Source organism: Ochotona princeps, chromosome 1 (assembly GCF_030435755.1).
Source record: "Ochotona princeps isolate mOchPri1 chromosome 1, mOchPri1.hap1, whole genome shotgun sequence".
Taxonomy (NCBI): Eukaryota; Metazoa; Chordata; class Mammalia; order Lagomorpha; family Ochotonidae; genus Ochotona; species Ochotona princeps.
In genome coordinates this window covers 56,880,024-56,900,582 of record NC_080832.1, presented here as the reverse complement: position 1 = coordinate 56,900,582, position 20,559 = coordinate 56,880,024, and the positions used below count along the sequence as shown (strand labels likewise).

Here is a 20,559-nt window from a genome sequence, read left to right as displayed (position 1 = left end):
CAGAACAGTGCAATACATATATATTTTCAAGCTCTAAACAGTGCATCACAAACTACAGAAGCACTAAGAATATAGAGACTCTGCAGAAAAGCGGGTCATGGTTCGAACTATGACTTAAAACCTGGATATTACTTACTCAAGAAGGGAAGGGAAAGGCACATAATCAGTTACCACAGAAGGAGAAAATCTCCTTGAAAGGCAAAATGAAGGCACTGCCATAGTTATAGTTCTAACCCAACTTTTCTGTAAGGAGTATATTTGTATAAGCAAACCAAGCACAGAATTATGGATCCTGAGAATCAAGTATAAGATGCAAAGACTATTCATTGCAGACATTCAAAGGAGCACTATTACAAACGCAGTCATTAAAAAGGGGTGTGATACTAACATACAGGCAGACCATTCAGGGCATTTGCATAGATTTCATAATAAGACAAATCTGGTTGTGGCAGGAAAGAACAAAGTCAGTCTAAGAAATACTATTCCTTCTTGACTGAATTTGAACTGTAATATTGAACCAAACCGGAGGAATCCACCATGGGGGGAGGGTATGGGAAAGGGTGGGGGGAATCTCAGAGCCTATGAAACTGTGTCACATAAAGCAATGTAATTAATATAAAATAAATAAATAAATCAAAAAAAAAAGTTGAATTCAGAAAAAAAAATACTATTCCTTTAAACAAGGACAATATGTTGAGAGAATAACTCCAGAGACAGAAGTTACTGACAGAAAAAAATGAGAGAAAGAAAAACAATCCTCATACAACTTTGTCCCACCCATATTTCTAGAAGGCCACTAAAAAAGTTTTTATATAGTCTAGAAAAAAGTTATTGCGGGATTATAACTATCAAGGGCTTGGAGGTGAATACTTGATTGTGCTACCCTGAGACATTGATGAAGCTGAAGTACATTCCTTTGCAAGAGATTAAAGATACAGAGAACAAACACCAAGAAGGAAGAAGTTTAGGATCACAGGGCAGGTTTAAGAATCTGTTCAGGAAATGACACATACAACTAGAAAAGTTAAAGCAGAACCAGGGTGTTGCAATACCACAAAAGCTAAAAAGTTTCCAGAGATAAATAGGATCAAAACCATCCAACAATACCAAGCAGTTTTCTTTCAGATTTTTAGAACACTAGTAAATTTCTTCACCTGAGCTAAATTAAATTCCTAGTTTTTCTTTAAAAGACTTAAATATCACTTTCATTAATTCTTAATGAAAAAAGAGTTAAGATAACTGATGAATTATTTTCTATCTTCAAACAGTTGCTCTTTCAGAAAGGAAAGAGCTGATAGTTCCCTTTTCAAAAGTGTGCAATTTTTCCCAAACTTCTAACAATCTTCTACATTTTAAACAAAGCAATGTTGCTATTACATGTTATAGTATGCACTACTGTGCATAAGTAAATTTTTAATTTTAGTAAACAAGCAGGAATATAATATACTTAAAATTTTCATATTGTTTTTCTAACAATTTGATAAAAAGAGAGATTAGGAAAACATACACAGAAGTATGGGCTTTGACTTCAGACAAACATGATTTGAAAACTTGGTTCTGTCACTGAACAGATTTGTGATCTTAGGAAAATAACTAATCCTCTCAGAACTTCAGGCTTCTCACATGTAAAACAGAGAAAAAAATACTGACTTCCAGAGCTAACTGTGAAAATTAAATGAAACCATTCAAATAACCAAAATTATCAAAATTATAACCATATTTATATTTATTAAGTACCTATTTTAAGCACCATACAGGTATTCCATCTACAATCCTCACAATGCTGTGGGGATTTCAACTTGTCTTACAAAAGAGAAAAATGCATTCTCAAAATGCATTCTCAATTGATGATTAACCATTAACCAGGAGTAGTCTCCAAGCTACAGAAAATTTCAAAGAAGAAACAGAATACAAAATACCTTTTTTTTTCCCTGACACAAAAGTAAGTTGCCAATAGAGTGTCCAATCACCCATAAATATTTCAGTATGAATTTCTTACACACAAGAATTCTACAAAACAATCAGATTAAAATCAGGAATTTAACACTGATACATTACTATATCTAACTGTTAGACTTTAATTTTTGCCAATTCCCACAATTTTATACCAAGATGATTCATGAACTGTATTTGTCCTATGCTTTCAAAATCTCTCTTAGCATAACACAGTTCTTCAATATCTTCCTAATTGTCATTGATTTTATACTTGTATGTGCTGCAGGTTACCTAATTTTTCAGCATGCCCTTTAACTGGAGTTAGTGCAACATATCCACATGATTGCCCTCAGGGTGTGCCTCTTTGGCAGGAAGATCTCAGAAGTGATGCTGTGTTTTCCTCGGGGCATTCTATCAGCTGGCACATGGGTATGTTTGTTTTTATTACTGCCAATTTTCTCTTCCATAAGACCTCATTTTTCTGTTTCTACTTACTTAAGTATTCTATGATAGACCCTGAAAATATCCTACTCTTCTTCAAATTTCACATTTCTAATTTTTCTTTTCAGTGTAGACTCACAGGTATCTATAGTATTTATACTACGTGGCTACAGTTACGTATTACGATATTCAAACTGTTTCAGTGACCCCTGGAAGTACATTCAAGCTAATTTCTGGATCATTCTGAAGTAATCCTATCAATACTAAACATTTTCTTAATTTCTTACACAACAAAATGAACCAGGCTCACCCTCATATTGTATCTTGCCTGACCTAGCTCTGGAATTAGCCATTCTTCAACAAGCCCTGGTTACGTAGGAATGGTATTTGGAGATCCCACTTTGCCCACCAACCACTTCAAACTTCCCCAGCTTCCTTGGTTGAGATGAATCCCAGGTTTGCTCTATCAACTAGCACAGTTTGAAAACTCTTAAGCTCACATTGGTAAACCTCCACTCTCGAGGGTCCCGTGCTGAGAAGAAATTAAGACACAGGGGATGCAAAGGCAAGAAGAACCAATGCACACTTTATTGAGTTATACTGGGCAACTTATACCATAATTTTGGCAGAGCAAGCAGGCAGATAAAAGTTACTAGCTAACTAAACAATAGCATATAAGCTACTCTACCAATAGATCACGAGGGATTTGGAAAACAATCAGCAGGTGTCGGGCAGCAGGATAAGTAAACATGAGTTACAGGACCCAATATTGGTAAATAAATAGCTCTAACTAGAAAAGAAATTTAACAGAACTTTGTACTCAAATTCATTCAGGGCACAATCACTGAAAGACGGAAATAATAGTGAAGACGCCTCACACCTATCCAGGCATGCTTTGCCAACAAGGCGGACCACAATCTCAGCAGAAAGTCTGCTTTCCCTTGGACATTTGGTGGTCTGGTTCAGGGGGCATATCTCCACAATTAGCAAATCTCCGCACTCCACCTCAAATCCAATAGCACATGTTGTGTTATAGTGTCCTCCATTTCGTAATTCCTTTCTCCGACGGTGAGAAATGAGGCTCCATCCTTACTCATTCATTCAATCCTCAATCACCACCAGCCCAATTTGTAACTAACCTCATGCTGCTGACACAGCCTTTTCCCTGCATGGATACCTTCCATCTGCCCATGGTTCAATCACATAACCCTATCAGCTGTCACCACCCTCCATCTGGACCTTCTCTTTATGCTAACCCCAACTCACAAATCCCACATTGGCCCCTTTCCTCCCCAGACACCTTCCTTACCACACTCAAACTGCACTATGCCTGGGGGGTACTTTCCTCATGCTGGTTAGACAACAGAACTTCCTCTCTGGGTCAACTAGGTGGACAATTAAGGCTCATGCTTTTAACAGAACTGCTCAAGAAAAGACAAAGTAAAAGGAAATGACAAGCAGAGACAGCACTAAAAATAATGAACTATTTCTTTCAAAAACTGAAATTTTTCTTCACTTATCCTATCATTTACCCTGCAATAGAGTAACAAAGTGCAGAGTATGAAAAAACTTATTAGCCAGACACCACTTTTAGATTCTGGTTTTCCCTTTTAGCACCTAAATGACCTAAACAGCCAGAATTTCCACCTCCCACAATTATTATGAAAATAAATACTTCATGAAGGCAAAGATACATAACTTAAAAAGAGCACTTGGTAAGTGATTATCATTGCCTTCTCCTTTATATTATCAATATTAGATAGGTATTAAATGATCCCAACATATGTGCATTATTTTTAAAAAAGCTTATTTAACTTAAAAGTCAAGGTTCTTGATGATATTAACAAAACATTTTTGATGTTTATTAACTAATGACTACTAACCCAACCATAGCCTCTAGTCTATTTCATGTATTTGACAAAATGTCAGGATTGTGTTTATCTTTCAAAGACAACTATGAGTGGTTACTAATAGTCTAGCAGATCCTTCAGTGTGGCAACAAAGGCTCAACATACAATGATCCCAAACTATCTTTACAGAACTGTTTCACTTTCCCAACCTATAAAGTCTTCCTGCTGCAACAACTAACATTTTATACACTGCTCTGTTTATGTGCCTGGGTCCATATTTTGCTCAGAATTTCATCTTCCTGGCTACCCCAATGAAAATTTTGCAGGTCTTTCAAGCATTGCAAGGTAGCATAAAGCTGATCTGCTCTTTGAAACTGCCCTTGACTATCGCAGCCAGAGGCAAGGTCTTACTCCCCTAAACTCCTGAAGAGTTTAATATAATTACTATTTTATAGGTGCATCTATTTTCTCCCTTGCTAGAATAAATTAAGATCTCCTTGGAGACAGACTGGTGTGGTGGCTCCAACAGCTAATTTTCTACCTGCAAGTGCCAGTATCCCATACGGGTGCTTGACCATGTCCTAGCTGTTGCACTTCTGATTCAGCTCCCTGCCTATGGCATGGGAAAGCAGCAGCAGATGGCCCAAGTTCTTGCGGCCCTGCACCCATGTGGGAGACTGGAAGAAGCTCATTGACCCAGCTCTAGCTGTGGCAGCCACTGAGGAGTGAACCAAAGGATGAAAGATCTTTCTCTTCTGTGTCTCTCTTCTCTATAAATCTGCCTTTCAAATAAAACTAAATAAATCTTTTTAAAAATACTTACATCTTTAAGCATATGTATTAGGTTGAGGTTGGTGCTATTATCTCTACATTAAGGAGGAAAAAACTAAGGCTCAGGAATGTTAAGCAACATGCCCAAAGCTATATTGCTGTTAAGTAGTAACAGAAGCTCTTCCATAACACATTTTACTAAACATAAGTTATATGACAAAGAAGTTCTCAGGTCAAATAACTTTGGAGGATTAACAGTTACATCCCTATTTTTACCAAAGGGTTTTTCAAAGCATTTAACAAACTGCTGATATGTTCTCTAAGTTTCTGAAGGGCATTTTTTTCTATTTCCCAAAGGGACTCGGGGGAAAATCACTTTTGTGAAAAACTATTGGCCTTTAAAAGATGAGTGTTCCATGAAATTCACTTCAGCAAACACAGTAATGTCTTTTTTTTGTCTTTCTTTCTTTTAAGATTTATTCATTTTTACTGGAAAGGCAGATAAACAGAGGAGAGACAAAGGTCCTCCAACTGCTGGTTCACTCCCCAAATGGCCACAAGTCAGAGATAAGTTGATCTAAAACCAGGAGCCAGGAGCTTCTTCTGGGTCTGACATGCAGGTGCAGGGTCCCAAGGACTTGGGCCAGGCTGTGCTGCTTTCTTAGGCTATAAAAGCAGAGAGCTGGGTGAGAAGTGGAGCAGCAAAACATGCACTGGTGCCCATACAGGATCTCAGCACTCGCAAGGAGAGGAGGTAGCCATTGAGCCATGGCGCTGGGACCACAATGTCTTCTCGCACAGTCATTCCAATATGGTAGACACTCAATATACATTTCTTAAAAAAGGAAATTCCTTGCAGTAAAGACACATGTAATTGCATTGCTTTTAGTTTTTCAATAATTATTCCATCAAACAAATCAAACTTTTAAAAATTAAGTTCATTAGATTAAAAACAAGCTGAAGACAATATCTACCTGTGCTTTTATGATGTGCATGAATCTTGACATCAACTCAGGACATTCAAGGAGAAAGTGAAAATGATCAAATATAATTTTTGGATTTCTAAAAGAAAAAATAAATTTTTTTAAATGAGCAGGAAGAATAAGCAGCCATAAGCAAAATGCAAATTCAGATATATGGATATTGAAACAAACAAACAAAAAACATATTAATTCACACCAATTAGGTGAATAACTCTGAGAAGGTTGGCTAAGTCTTCTCTTCCTCTCTGAAAGAGGAGCTGTTTACTCTTCCACATGTTATTGAGCATATTTTGAACATGAAATGAAAGTAACATTTCTTCTTGTTGAGATGAACCCATAGAGTGAAGAGGCTACATAGCAATCCATTAATCTCAGAAAGCCTCACCTGTTAACAAAGCATTTTAAAACTTCATCATGTTTGCAGACAAATTCAATAAAACGAGGTGAAGTCATTCTGTGGGAAGTAAAGAAGGTATAGACTGATGTCAGAGATAAAATAGCAAATTTGGCAAACATAAATTCCATTGGACTTTCTCCTTCTCTTAGACTGGAAAAAAAAAGTTAGCTTTGGATTGTCTTTATAAATTTAGAAATCACAGGCATACCTACTCCATTTGTAAAATGGAATCAACATATATAAACAATTTAAAATTTTTGAGGATCTCTGTTCTACATATTTCACAAACATAATTAAGAAATCATCTACTGGGTGACATTCACTATTCTAAACAGAAACAACTTATATATCAACTGCTTGACATTTCAGTATTTTGTACTAGACCTGGATTAGTATGAGTATCTTAAGATCTGACTAAACCAACCAACACTTTATTTGTTGTTGGTAAAATGACAAAAATATCACAGATTTCTTCATCAGGGGTACAGAAATAATAATACCAATAAGCCAAAGCCTTCTTACCCTGGAGGCATCTGACAAGAGCAGCACATGTAAAAAGCCTGAATGACAGCACTTAGCCGGTTAGCTGTCATAGAAATAACATCCTGACAGTCGGCACCGGTTTCCTGTTTCCCTGCAAGGGCATCTGGTTTAGATTCCCCTGTGCCAGTGGATACGTTTTCATAGCTTGTAGGTCCTGGAGGTTCAAATGGTGGAATGGAAGAAGCATTTTGATCTTGGCCTTTTTGTTTCAGTAAAATAGAAGTGATATCCGTTGAGTCCTTTTTGTTTTTCATCAGTTCTGTAGCTATTAAAACTAGCCATTCATCTAATGAGTGCCAAAGCAATTCCAGAGGCTGAGAAAAAAGAAAAACAAAATGTAAAACAACCTTCTGAGAGCTTTGGGATAAAAAAAAATCCTCACAGCCAAAGCAACACTATAAAAGGAAAAATTTATTCTAGATACTTCCATCTTTCCAATATGGCATTCTGCCTAAAACAACAAAAATATGTGACAGCTGTACAAATGATGATTTCTTCATTTGCAGCAAAAATTTAATTTGCACTAATGTATTCCTTGACTAAAAAGGGAAATATAAAATATAAGCAAAAATTTCAAAAGCACTTTTTCTTTTAATTCTCAAATATTTTGCTTTAAAAGTATATATTACTTCTAAAATCCCCAAACATATTAACAGGATACATTTTTAACAACTTTCAATTAAATAAGTTTTTTTTTCACTTAAAAATGAAAATTCCTATGAACAATTATGTTAAATTTTAAAAATAAAAATCCCTAAAGATGCTGATAACAGCTTAGTTTATTATGACCCCTCTTTACATGCACTTTTAGAATTTTGATAATTTATGACAAGAAACTTTAAAATGCAGTTTAAATATACAATATATACTTATACATAGAATGCACCACTAATAATTAACTTTAAAAACAAGAAAAAATTATTAAACCTCCTTCAAAATAGTGAGTGGCAAGTTCCTAATTCCAAATAAAAATAGCTTTTTAAAGGAAAAGTGGAATGAAATAAAATATTTTTTCTTCTACTTTACTAAAAATATTCCTTACTGAGAATGAAATCTCTTGTAAATTAATAACAACTGTTATTTTGTTTTTTAAATCACTTTATCAAAAATGGTTCCTTAGAGCTAGGAAAGATTAAATAAAAGCAAGATCCATAATAATTAGAAATTTTTTTAAATGAGCAGAATATAAATATCCATTATTAAAAGATCTACTAGAATACTTTTAATTCCAAATAAAGATTAACAGTTCAAAGGGAGAAAGGACTAAATAGTCTTCCATCTTTGCCATTTTAAATATTCTTATTGTAAATGATGAGCTATTTTTCTGTAAATAAATGCTAATCTTACATTTGGGTCTACTTGGATCACACATTCACCAGACTACACACTAGACTATGTGCTTCAGAAGACTCCATCCTTAAGGCATGTCAACTAAAGAAACAGTTTTGCTTCTTTTTTTCAAAGTTTTATTTATTTCAAAAGCAGACTGGGGGTGGGGAGGAGAGTTACAGTGAGAAAGAGATTTTCCATCAGCTGGTTTACACTCCACATGGTTCCAACAGCTGGGGTTGGGCCACACCAATACCAGGGGCCAGGAGAACAACATTTGGTTGCTTTTCCTGGTGCATTCATAGGGAGGTAGACTGAAAGAAGAGTAGCCAGGACTTGAACCTACACTCTGCTATGGCATGGTGGTTTCACAGGCAACAGCTTTATCTATTGTACCACAATGCTGGCCCTGAATTAATCTTGGTATTAAAGGCTACTATGGAAAGAGATTCTACAATCACATTTGGAACATGGAAAAATGTTTAAACAACCTGTTACTCCAGGAAATTCTTCCTAATTCATATCTAATAAATACTTCTAATACAACTTTAGTTTTTCCTCACATATTGAAAATACAGTTTCTTGGGTGGACTATTTTACTTAATTTATTTACAAGTATTCCAATCACCTCTATGCCCACATTTAACATTATACTAAAGGCAGAAAGAAAGTATACAACAAACCACTACTACTACAGTTAACACAAACCAAATTCACTAAGTCAGCAAATATTTAGTTAGCATGAACTAGTTAGGCAGGTATGTGTAGTGTTTCCCTTTTAAAAGAAACTATCCCCTCAATCACAGGTGCTTTTCCATAGTCAGGCACAACAGCTGGGAAATTTGAGTGCCTGAGATGCTAAAGGAAGGAAACGCTCCACCAGCTGCTATAAACACTTACATGATACCTGCCCTGGAAATGCTAACCATGAGCCAAGTCTGAGCTGACAGCTTGTCCTCATGAACAAAACACTAAACCTGCTGCAGAAGACGAAAAGGAAGTCTTCGTCAGCAAAACTATTTTGCTTTACATCAGAAAACAAACTTCCCAAATGGAAAGAACAGGTGGTGACAGAAAGCTGCTTTAAAAAAAAAAAGAAAAAGGAATAATTTGGTCTTTAAATGAGAAGGAATAAAACCTGGAAAATCAGCACAGTTACACATGCTGATTATGCAGATGAGCACTGAGTCTAACATAACAATCTCATCTTCACATTTTGACAAATTAAACACTCAAAGGCAAATTGGGAAGACTCTGGAAATAATATCAAAGAAAAAACAGCTGTATAAAAATGACAGTGACAGTACACATATTAAAAAAAAAGCTAGTGATGTCAAAGGAATACGGCAAAGAACTGGAAGAAACAAGTCACCAACTTGGACTTTCACTTTTCTCTTTTTTCCCATGTTCACTTCCTCAACCACACAATAACACATTTACTAAAATTAAATCACAATGGGTTTTTTTTTCTTAGATTTATTTATTTGTATTGGAAAGTCAGATATACAGAGAGGAAGAGAGACAGAGAGGAAGATTTCCATCCACTGATTCACTCCCCAAATGACCACAACAGCCAGAGCTGAGCCAATCCAAAGCCAGGAACCAGGAGCTTCTTCTGGGTTTCCCATATGGGTGCAGGGTCCCAAGGTTTTTTGACCATCCTCGAATGCTTTCCCAGGCCACAAGCAGGGAGCTGAATGGGAAGCAGGGCCGCCAGGACACAAACCAGGGCCCATACGGGACCCCTGCGTGTTTCAGGCGAGGACTTTAGCTACTAGGCTACCGCACTGGGCCCTAAATCACAATCTTGAAGTAACTTCACTAAATCTTTTATGATCTATTCAGAAAAGTCAACGCTCAAACACAGCACATACATATACACACACAAACATCTCTCTGTAAATTTTACTTTAAGATCGAATTGAGAAAAGAAGCCCAGACAAAAATGATTAAATTAAATTTTAAAAATTGGAAACAAACCATTGCATGTTATATCTAGGATGCTCTCTATGAATACAGTAATACTAAGATATTATTTAAAATAGAAAGCAACATCCACCTCTACTGTTACTGAACAATGAGTCAGTTAGTATGAAAAATAGCAGCAGTATTCTTGGCACTGTGAATATATTGCCTCATTTCATATTACTGAGTGATCCTCATCACAATTATGTTTCTATATACAGTAAAGGCAATATTACAACCACACATGACTTAAAAATATTTTACATTACTATAATACACAATCCCAAACTTTTTGACAATTTTGTAAAACTTCAAGATGTGTCCAAGTCAGAACACCAACACAAAAGTATTACCAACAACTTTTACATTATCTAGCCAGGCAGTTCTCAACTGGAAAATATCAAATGCCACAACCAAAGATAAGATCTTAAAGTTAAAATATCCTCAACCTTTCAGTTCCTAAATTTTACACATTAAAATTCTATGAAATCAATAATAATCAAAGCGTACTAGTCACCAAAAAAAAAAAGAGCGTGTGAAGGTTCAGGAAGCCTTTATCGCTCACCCTGCTTTGATAATAAAAACAACTTTCCAATACTCCGAAGCTGTCAAGACACTAGATAAGAATCTCAACACTGAAAGAACAGCTAGCTGTTAAAATGAATTCAAAACACTTTTAGAATAAATCAAAATATTAGTTACAGGATGTTAAACTATTTCTCCTACTAAAAACACATGGCCTATAAACCCACTCATGCTTAATGGAAAACCCATTAGTTAATCCCAACAATAAAGTAACATGTTAGAACCCCTGGTTAATGAAATGGAAGTAGGAAACAATTGTTAGTTTAGACAAAATGTGGTAAAAATTAAAACAGTATTTTCAACCTAACATTCCTGCAACAAGTAAACACTAAAGGCTTGTAACAAGCCGGGTCCTCCCACAGCGAGCCATGAGCCCACACACAGATAGGCAGTTTTATTTTTCTAAGGGAGAAGGTAGGTAGTTTTTGTCATCCTCAAGAGTCAACTAATATTCATAAAACAGGATGAGAAGAGATTAATTAAGAGCTAATACTAGATAATGGATTTAAGTTTTGAAAAAAAATTACCAAAATGGAAATTCAAAATTTAAGAGAAAATAAATGATCAGAGGAAAATGTAGATATTAATAAAGTACCTTAAAAAGCAAAATTAAGGTATTAATAAGATATTTTATTTATATGTCACAGATATACAATGGTACTCTAGAACATTTTTGGAAAATGGAAAATAAGCTTATTTTGGTGTAAAATATTTTTGAAATTAGGTTTATGTTATAATGCTAAGTCTGGATTCTACGAAAAAAAAAAACTAAAATGGAAAAACATGCTATTATTTTTACCGATTAAAACAAATATTTGAATCAACCATTAAATGCCTATAGAGACTATTCAGCTCATATTTATTTTCTGATATCATTAGCAGGTAGGTGACAGATTGAAATTTTAGCCAAAAAAAACAGAACATAGTGAATAATTATATCCAATTTTTATAATGGTGACCATATCTATAACTAAGTTGACTTTCTACTTATCACTACAGATGAGTATAAAAAATGAATAGAAAGTAAAATTCAGGGTAGATTCACTCCCTAACAGAGTGAGCCAAGACAGGAAGACATTAAGAACAACCTTGGGAGAAAGTTCAGCACAGTGGTCAGGTCGCTGCTTTGACCACCCATAATCCTGCATGAAACAGTCTGCCTTGAGTCCCAACTACTTCCAATCCAACTTGGTGCTAATGCCCATGTTAGGAAGTAGATGATGGTTCAAATAGCTGAGTCCATGCCACAACCATGGGAGACCCAAACTGGTACTCCAGGTTCCTGACTTGCGTGCTGGCTGCTGAGGGCCTCTGAGGAGTAAGCCAGCACATAGACAGTATGTTTCTGTCTCTGTGCTTTTCAAACAAATTGAAATTTTTTTTTCAAGAGCCCTTTGTGGGAAGTGAACATTTTAGCAGTAAAAGACACTTAAGAGCAACGATCCCTCCGGTAAGCGGACCCCCGTACGTTCGCAAACCATGAGGGCAATTTGGGAGCTGGACTAATCCAGCTCCGTCCTGCCGCCATGGAGGCGGGACGAGTTAGGGCAGATTCCATGCTTGGGGCCGGGGACGGAATGACCCACTTCGCAGGGTGGCAACTGTGGGGTGGCGCCTCGGCTAAGGCGGATCCGGCTAAGGGTTCGAGCCAAAACCACCCCACAAGGCGGTGGACGAGTCCCTGGCTTCGGGCGGCCAGTGCACCAATTGGTGCCAGGCTCTGCCTGCTGGCCGCCCAGCGGTGAGCTCTGGGGCTTTTATTATTTGTAATAGCTGCTCAGGGACACTCATGAATTAGGCCAACTTTAGTATAGGTGAAACATGAATTCCTGGCGACTGCCAGTGATAGGGACATGTAACTCTTTGCGCTTGCACCTGCAGGTCTACTTTAATCGGGGATGCTGGGCCATGGTGTCTCTGGTAGAGGCCAAGACAGAAGAGGTCCTGAAACAAGCTGAGTCAGAACAGCCACTGTCGGGTGCGTGATCTGCTGCCATGGAGCAGGCCATTTGGTCAGCAGGGGGGACACCCTAGCTGGGTTGAGATTCCCACCAAGGGACACGAGTGCTGGAATGGGGGCTGCGTTCTAGCTAGGAAACAGTCATGGTCTCCCATGACACTAGTATGGCTGGGATTGGATGCACCAGGCTGGGCCAGACCCCAGCACCATCTGGTGTCCTGGGGAACCAGGGTGGATGTGGGACTGACTTGGCTAGGTCTCAATCCCCTACTGAGCCATGTGTGAGCTATACATGGGTATGGACGAGCCATGGATGGGCTGAGTCATCCAGCAACCAGAGTGGGGTGAAAGCCAGCCATGAAAAGCCGCTGTTCCTGCTAGGACAGAAGGTGAACTGAGAAGGGCTGGCTCATGGAACCCTGGTATGCGCAAAATAAGCGCAAGAAGTATGATAGGAAACAGCCCCGAATGGGCCATGGAAAGTTTCCCACTGGCATACATTTGGCATGGGTCAGGGGCGGACCAGGCTGAATCAGTTCATGTCATCCACTGGCAAACCCGGGCACCAGAGGAGAGTGTGGGTCGGGCCAGGTTCGGTTGCGACTAAAACTAGTGCATGATACGGAATTCCAGGGTGAGATTACCTGTACTGGATTAGAATGCAGCACCCAACCAACACGCGTGAGAACCATGGAAGGGAGAGGGCAGACCAGCTGGGGGATGGAGGGGCTGGTCCCCTCGCCGGACAGCTACTCTCACTGGATAGTGTGGGATGGGATGGGGACAGACCAAACTGGACAGGGCTGCAACACCTGAGCGCCGCACGTGGACTGGAACAGGGAAAAGCCAGCTTGGGATGATTATTCCTGCCGGTTCTAGCATAAATTGGAGTGGGTGAACGTTGTTTGGGCTTAACCGCAGACAGCTGGCAGAAGCTGGCACCGGGAGCTAATTCTGCCAAGTCAAACCACAGAACCACCCAAAGAGATCATAAACCGGGGCTGAGAGAGACCCAAGAGGGAAGTGGTGGGGTTCCCCCTCTTGGGTCACTACTCCCACGAGAGGGCATGAAAACTAGGACGGGGGCTGGGGTGGCTAGAAGGAGAGGCACTCAGCAATATCCGTGAGGGCTGGAGAGTTGAGTTGGTTGGGGGGAACTAAGCTTCAATGCCCATTGACAGGTACTGGAGCCATATGGGAAGCGGGACAGACTGGACTAGTCTGCTATGTATACTGGCAGGCCAGGGTGAGGGGCGGGCCTGGTGGCGGTTATTGTGGGTCGCCCCAATTGGGCTGCAGACCCCACTGGTTGATGAAAGAGTCGAGTGCATGCTGGGCAGAACCAGGCTGGAATGCAACACCCTTGGTTCCAGTGCAAGTCGGGACTGAGAACAGAGCTAGCCCAGCAATTGCAACCACCAACTGATTGTGGCGATGGACTGTGCTGGAACTGGTGCTAGCTGGAACATGCGGGAATCTGATCTGGGAATACCTCTAAGTCTCTTTGGTGATCTCCCCAATCAAACTGCTGGACTCAGAGCCCTGGCTAGGAGAGGACGGAGGACGGAACAGGTCAATCAACCACCTCAGCTAAACGTTGGGCAGCGAAATACTGGGCAAACGAAGACTCCATGATAGACTGTTACAATCAGTGGCTTCTTCAATGACCTAATCGAGCTGAGAGGGATGTGACTGGCAGCGATCCATAACTGGAAGACTATTAAGACCACTTGAGCAAGTATCTCAGCATGCCCCACATCTGGGACCTTGGGCGGGTGGGAGACTGGGTGGGGATTCTCCCTCAATATCCCCCTTCACCTCAGATACATAAATAATATAATTAAAATATATATAAAAAAAGACACTTAAAAATTCACTAGCAAAAGATTAACGTTTCCGATTCAAATTGCAAAAGGACAATAAAATTATCCATCAAACCAGTGCTCCAGGAAGTAGATATGAAAAGCCAAATTTTGAATTACAAGATGCATAATTTCCTTCTTCCAGGAGGTGGCACAATAGAGGAAAAAATACACACAAAGAACTGAAAAGCTTTCAAAGTGAAACAAACAGATGAACAGAGATGTATACCTTTCTAAAACACTGCTAAAACATCTCCTATACAGTATCTATCTACCTATTTATTTTGCGATTTGACCCTAATGTGAAATTTACTTGAAAAATAACAGAGTATTTGTTACAAGCCATTTTCCCTAAGGTTAATGAGATGCAATAACACGGAAACTGAGTAACTTTCAAAACAGAATTAAAGAGTAATACTCCAGTATAAAGTAAAGCTGCAATTAGTTTTCTGGTTATTCTTCTGCAGTGAATCCACTGCTTAGAAATATGACAGGTGTTTACAAATGATAATATGTGGTAATTACCACTATTTTTCAACTCTTGTAAGAATTCTAGACTATGGTCCTTTATTTTTAAGCTCTCTGTTAAATGCTAAATACCAGAACTCCAAAATGTTAAAACAATCTCCTAGAGAAAATGCTTGCAAAATCTTTATTTGCAAGTACCTGTAAAACTGTCCATGTAAGTAAAGAATCATTTAACTCAAATTCATTACTTTAGTATTGAATCTTACAAATAGCAAAGCCATCCATTCTACCTAAATTTCAGGAAGCGATGCATAAAAATATTTGCATCACTTTTTGGATAACCTATATTTCTATTCAAAAGATAATATAAAGAAACACAAGTTTTCAATGAACCAATGGAAAATTTTGCAATATGAAAATCTCTTTCAGAGTGTAGCCATTCAACACTTGCATCCCATTGGGGAGTGGATTCCTGCTCCACTAGCTGCTACTGCGGACCCCGGAGGCAGCAGTGATGGCCCATGGGATCTGGTTCCCGTCACCCATGTGAGACAAATGGCCTGCCTTCCCAGCTTCAGCTTAGACAGAGGTCCAAAAGAGAAGAGCATCTGGAGAATGAGTCAGTGGCAAGCAGGCATTGTCAAATTCACTTCTTTTATGTCTAACCTTCCAGAAAACTATATTTTTCTGACCTTGAACACTTGGCTTCTTGGAGTTTTATTCCCATTGTAGCCCATATCAATTCCATTACTGGGGGAGGATGGACCGATCCGAAAGACGTGACAAAATATTCTTACAATCCTTAAAAGGCTCTTCATTTGAGCATCATAATTACTTGAAAGGCTGAAAATAAGAATTAAATATGAACATATTAAATGGAGTAAAACTCATCATATATGAAAGCATTTTAAAACATTTTAGCTCACTAACAATACATTTCATAAGCACAGTAAAATCCACTCTCTGTAATGACAGGAGATGGAATGACTTAATAGGAAGTTCCCAAATATGCATTATTTAGATCACATAGATTGGCTTATTAACTTTTTTTATTTTTTTATTCATTAATTACATTGTATTACATGACACAATTTCATAGGTACTGGGATTCTTCCCCCTTCACCCCAAACCCTTCCCCCATGGTGAATTCCTTCACCATGATGCATAACCACAGCTCAAAGATTTATTTATTTTGTATTGCAAAGTCAGATACAGAGAGGAAGAGACAGGGAGGAAGATCTTCCATCCGATGATTCATTCCCTAAGTGATTGCAAACGGCCAGTGCTGTGCCAACCTGAAGCCAGGAGCCAGGAACTTCTTCCAGGACTCCCATCTGGGTGCAGGATCCCAAGGCTTTGGGCCGTCCTTGACTGCTTTCCCAGGCCTCAAGCAGGAAGCTGGATGGGAAGTGGGGCTGCTGGGATTAGAACTGGCACCCATATGGGATCCTGGCGCATGCAAGGCAAGAACTTTAGATGCTAGGCCACCACACTGGCCCTCCGCTTATCAACTTTTAAGCAATTAGAATATAAACAATTATCAAGGCGTACAATGTGAAATTCTTTATGTAAAACAGTTATTCTAGATTTTTATTTATTTTTATTGGAAAGGAAGATCAGATCTACTGAGAGAATGACAGAAAGAGAGAAAGGTCTTCCATTTTCTGATTCACTCCCCCAAAAAAAGTGGCTTTGGGTCATCCTTCACTGCTTTCCCAGGTCATAAGCAGGGAGCAGGATGGGAAACGGAGCAGGTGGAACATAAATTGATGCCCATACTGGATCCTGGCACCTGCCAGGTAAGAATTTAGCCATTGAGCCACTAAGTCGGCCTGAAGAGGTAGTTTCTAAAGGTACCAATTATAAAGTAATTCCCAACTTTCAGTTCTAAAAGTATATTCATAAATTAAACTGCTTAGAAAGCTGCATATCTTACACAGGAAGCATTGGTATAAATGATGATTATGTTCTTGGTCAACCCATAACTGAGCTCTCCTAAGAGGCTGAACTTGCCATCCTTCTATTTCTCCAATCATGCTTCCCAGTCCAGAAAAATAACCATGTTCACATACAGAACATTCAACAATCGAATATTTTTCTTATTTATTTGGTCTTATCTGAGAGGCAGATTTATGGAGAGAGGAGAGATAGAAACAACTATCTGCTGGTTCACTCTCCAAATGGCTACAATGGCCAGAACTGAACTGAGCTAGGAGCCAGGAGCTTCTTCCAGGACTCTCACATGGACGCAGTGACCACATCCTCTGCTCCTCTCCCAGATCAGAGGCAGGAAACTGGACCAGAAGTGGAGCACCTGAGATTTGAACCGGCACCCATGGGCAATGCAGGTGCTGCAGGTGGAGGACTACCACATTAAGCTACCACACCAGCCCTAAATTGAATGATCTCGAAGTTACTGATTAGGTACCTCAAGGTTGTTCTTTATAGAAAATAAACTATCATGAAAACAAAGGAAGACTAAAACTAGGTTAACATTAAGCTATACTTAAACTTTGACAAACCAAAAAGTTTTTCAGAGTTGCAGCATACCTAGAATTGGCCATTATCATGACTATCCATCACTACTCTTCCACCAAGAAGTCGCAGGAGTTAGTTTAAATTTGTAACTTTAAAGAGATTTTGTGTTGTTCAAGGAATGGTTTTATCTTCAAATCTCTAGCACCAGTGCCATGGCTTGTGTTGAAAGCTTGGTCTCCAGGGTATACTCTTGGGAAAGGAGGCAGAACATTTAGGCAATGGGGGCTGGTACTTAGATCATTAGGCATGCCTCCAAGGAGACTTAGGAACCCAGGTCTCTCCTCCTCCCTTTCTGCTCTGAGATGTGAGGGTTCGCCACAACTGGTGCCCCTGCTATTGCCATTCCTTATTCATTACTGATCAAAAATAGCCCACAAGAACAAGATATGAGCTACAAATGTCAGTAAAATATAAAAGCTGCTATCATGTATATTATATCTGACGGGGACACATATCACATAGAAAAACACTTTCTTTGCCTTAGTAAACTTTAAATACATACACACATATATATGTACACACACATATAAACATATATATATATATATATAATCTAGTTGTATAGGGCTTTTTTTTTTTTTTAATATTCATTTATTCATTAACTACATTGCATTACATGACACAATTTCATAGGTCCTGGGATTCCCCCCCCTTCACCCCAAACCCTTCCCCCATCATGAATTCCTTCACCTTGATGCATAACCACAGCTCAAGTTCCGTTGAGATTCCCTAATTAAAAGTTTACACTATACAGAGTCCAGCATCCCACTTGTCCAGTTCAAGTTCAACGGCCTCTTAGGGAGGCCCTCTCAGGTTTGTAGGCAGAGCCAGCAGAGCGTCACCTCGATCAATTAGAAGCACCAACATATCATCAGCAACAGTCCAGGTATGATGAGGCTGGTGCAGAGTCCACTGATTGACATAGTCCGTCTTAGGGTTTCCCCTTGTCCAGTTTTCCGCTGCAAGCATAAAGCTGAGGTGGTTGATTCATCTACTCCATTTTCCATCTTTTTTTGATTAATGCTTTGATTCCTCCATTTTGTTCAGGGGAATCCCCCTAAAAAAAACTTTGAGGCATTCCCAGTCCAGGCTCCTACATGTATTACTAGTAAGCACAGTGCCCGCCACAGTCCATCACTCCGATCAGCTGATGGTTTTAACCCCTGGGTTGGTTCTCTTCTGAGCCCCGACCTCTATTGGAACCAATGAGTATCGCATCTCTCCCCGGCTCTGCCCATCACACTCTTGTCCCTCACCTAAACCAGTGGGAGGAGTGCTGGTCGGGTGTTGCATTCCCTGCTAGCACAGGCCATTTCACCTTGGCATTTTGTGTTTTGTACTGTTTTTTTTTTGTTTTTTTTTTCGCAACCAAACACGGCCAGGCCCCCACACAGTTTCAGCACTTGGGCTTGCCAGTGGATGACGTGAACTGACTCAGCCTGGTCTGCCCCAACCCGAGCCAAGTGTATTCCAGTGGGTCACATTCCAAAGCCTCTTCTGGGTTATTTACCTCCATGCTTCTTGCGTTTATTTGTAGAGTCAGTGTCCTGTCAGAGGATCTGTTCAGGTTCCTCCCTCCGACTCCTTCATGGTGTCGGGCTTCACGCATTCCAGCAGGTCCTTCGGCCAGCTCCGCTCTTCAATCCATTCTGGTTCCTGCTGTTGAGAGTTTCAGCCCAGCCACGGCTCGTCCATACCCACGCATATCTCATATATGGCTCAGATGGGGTTGAGGCCTAGCCGAGCCCGTCCAACGTCTATCCTGGTCCTCCGGAGCACCAAACTGTGCTGTGGTCTAATCCGGCATGGTGCGTCAAAGCCGAATTGATATTTGTGCCAAGGGATTACAACTGTGACCCGACCAGAACTCAGCCTCCCTCCAGTTCCTGTGCCCCTTAGTGGTAGGCTCCACGCAGCCAAGGCCTCCACCACGCTCTCCAACCAGGCCTGTTGCCAGCCAGTGTTAACTATGCCAGAGGTTGCTCTGGTCAGCCCAGAGCGTCCTATAGACTGTCATGCCTCCTGCATAGACTCCACCGGCCCTTCTAAACCGTCCAATGGGGTCAGAGTGTCAGGGCATTGGTCCACGTATGCCTTACACATTCTAGCCCCGAGTATGGTTCTTGAATGCCAGTCAGTGTCACAATAATGCCTTCTGTGACCCCTCTGCTGATCCCTCATCCTATCAGGTAATGGGGCATCCTGCTGGAAAAGCCCGGAATTTTGCCTTTTAAGTGAGCTGATGTTGGCGATCGGCACTATAAAGTGACTACAGGTTCTTCAGAGGAAGATTAAATGCCTTTGAAAAGCTTAAGGACTAATACATATTCTCAGAGTACTGTGGGTTCAGCACGGAGCGTCTCATGCAGCATATCAGAGAAACCAAATTCCAGAACTTCCTGGCCGGGCGGCCAGCAGGCGAAGCCTGGCGCCAAACCGCACCCCATGTACCTGCGCAGGTGGTGGAAAGCTTGGCTGTGTTAGGCTGGAATCGTGGCAGGGACCCTCGCACCCGGGCCGCATGGCGGCCCGGGGCCAAGCTGCTTGGTGTATAGGGCTTTTTAAAAAGATTTATTTATTTTTATTGGAAAGGCAGATATACAGAGAGGAAGAGAGACAGACAGGAACATCTTCCATCTGATAGTTCATTCCCCAAGCGGCCGCAACGACTGCAGCTGAGCCAGTCTGAAGCCAGGAGCCTGGAGCTTGTTCCTGGTCACCCACATAGGTGCAGGGTCCCAAGGCCTTGGGCTGTCCTCGACTGCTTTCCCAAGCTACAAGCAGGGAGCTGGATGGGAAGCAGGGTCGCCAGAATTAGAACCGGCACCCATATGGGATCCCAGCGCATACATACAAGGTGAGGACTTTAGCCACTAGGATTTCGCATCGGGCCCTGTATACATTTTTATATATTTAATAAATGCTTCTAGTT

The 20,559-nt window shown here is 40.1% G+C and overlaps 1 protein-coding gene across 2 annotated transcripts in view; it reads right to left on the bottom strand.

Moving 5' to 3' along the window:
* HACE1 (HECT domain and ankyrin repeat containing E3 ubiquitin protein ligase 1) overlaps nt 1-20,559 on the bottom strand; it is an 86,134-nt gene that overhangs the window by 24,903 nt on the left and 40,672 nt on the right. For both annotated transcript variants that reach the window (XM_058660408.1, XM_058660412.1), the window contains 4 exons: nt 15,782-15,932; nt 6,900-7,234; nt 6,366-6,434; nt 5,972-6,059 (listed from right to left, as the gene is read on the bottom strand). In XM_058660408.1, the coding sequence (XP_058516391.1) occupies nt 5,972-6,059; nt 6,366-6,434; nt 6,900-7,234; nt 15,782-15,932 (643 nt within the window). The remainder of the gene's footprint in view (nt 1-5,971; nt 6,060-6,365; nt 6,435-6,899; nt 7,235-15,781; nt 15,933-20,559) is intronic.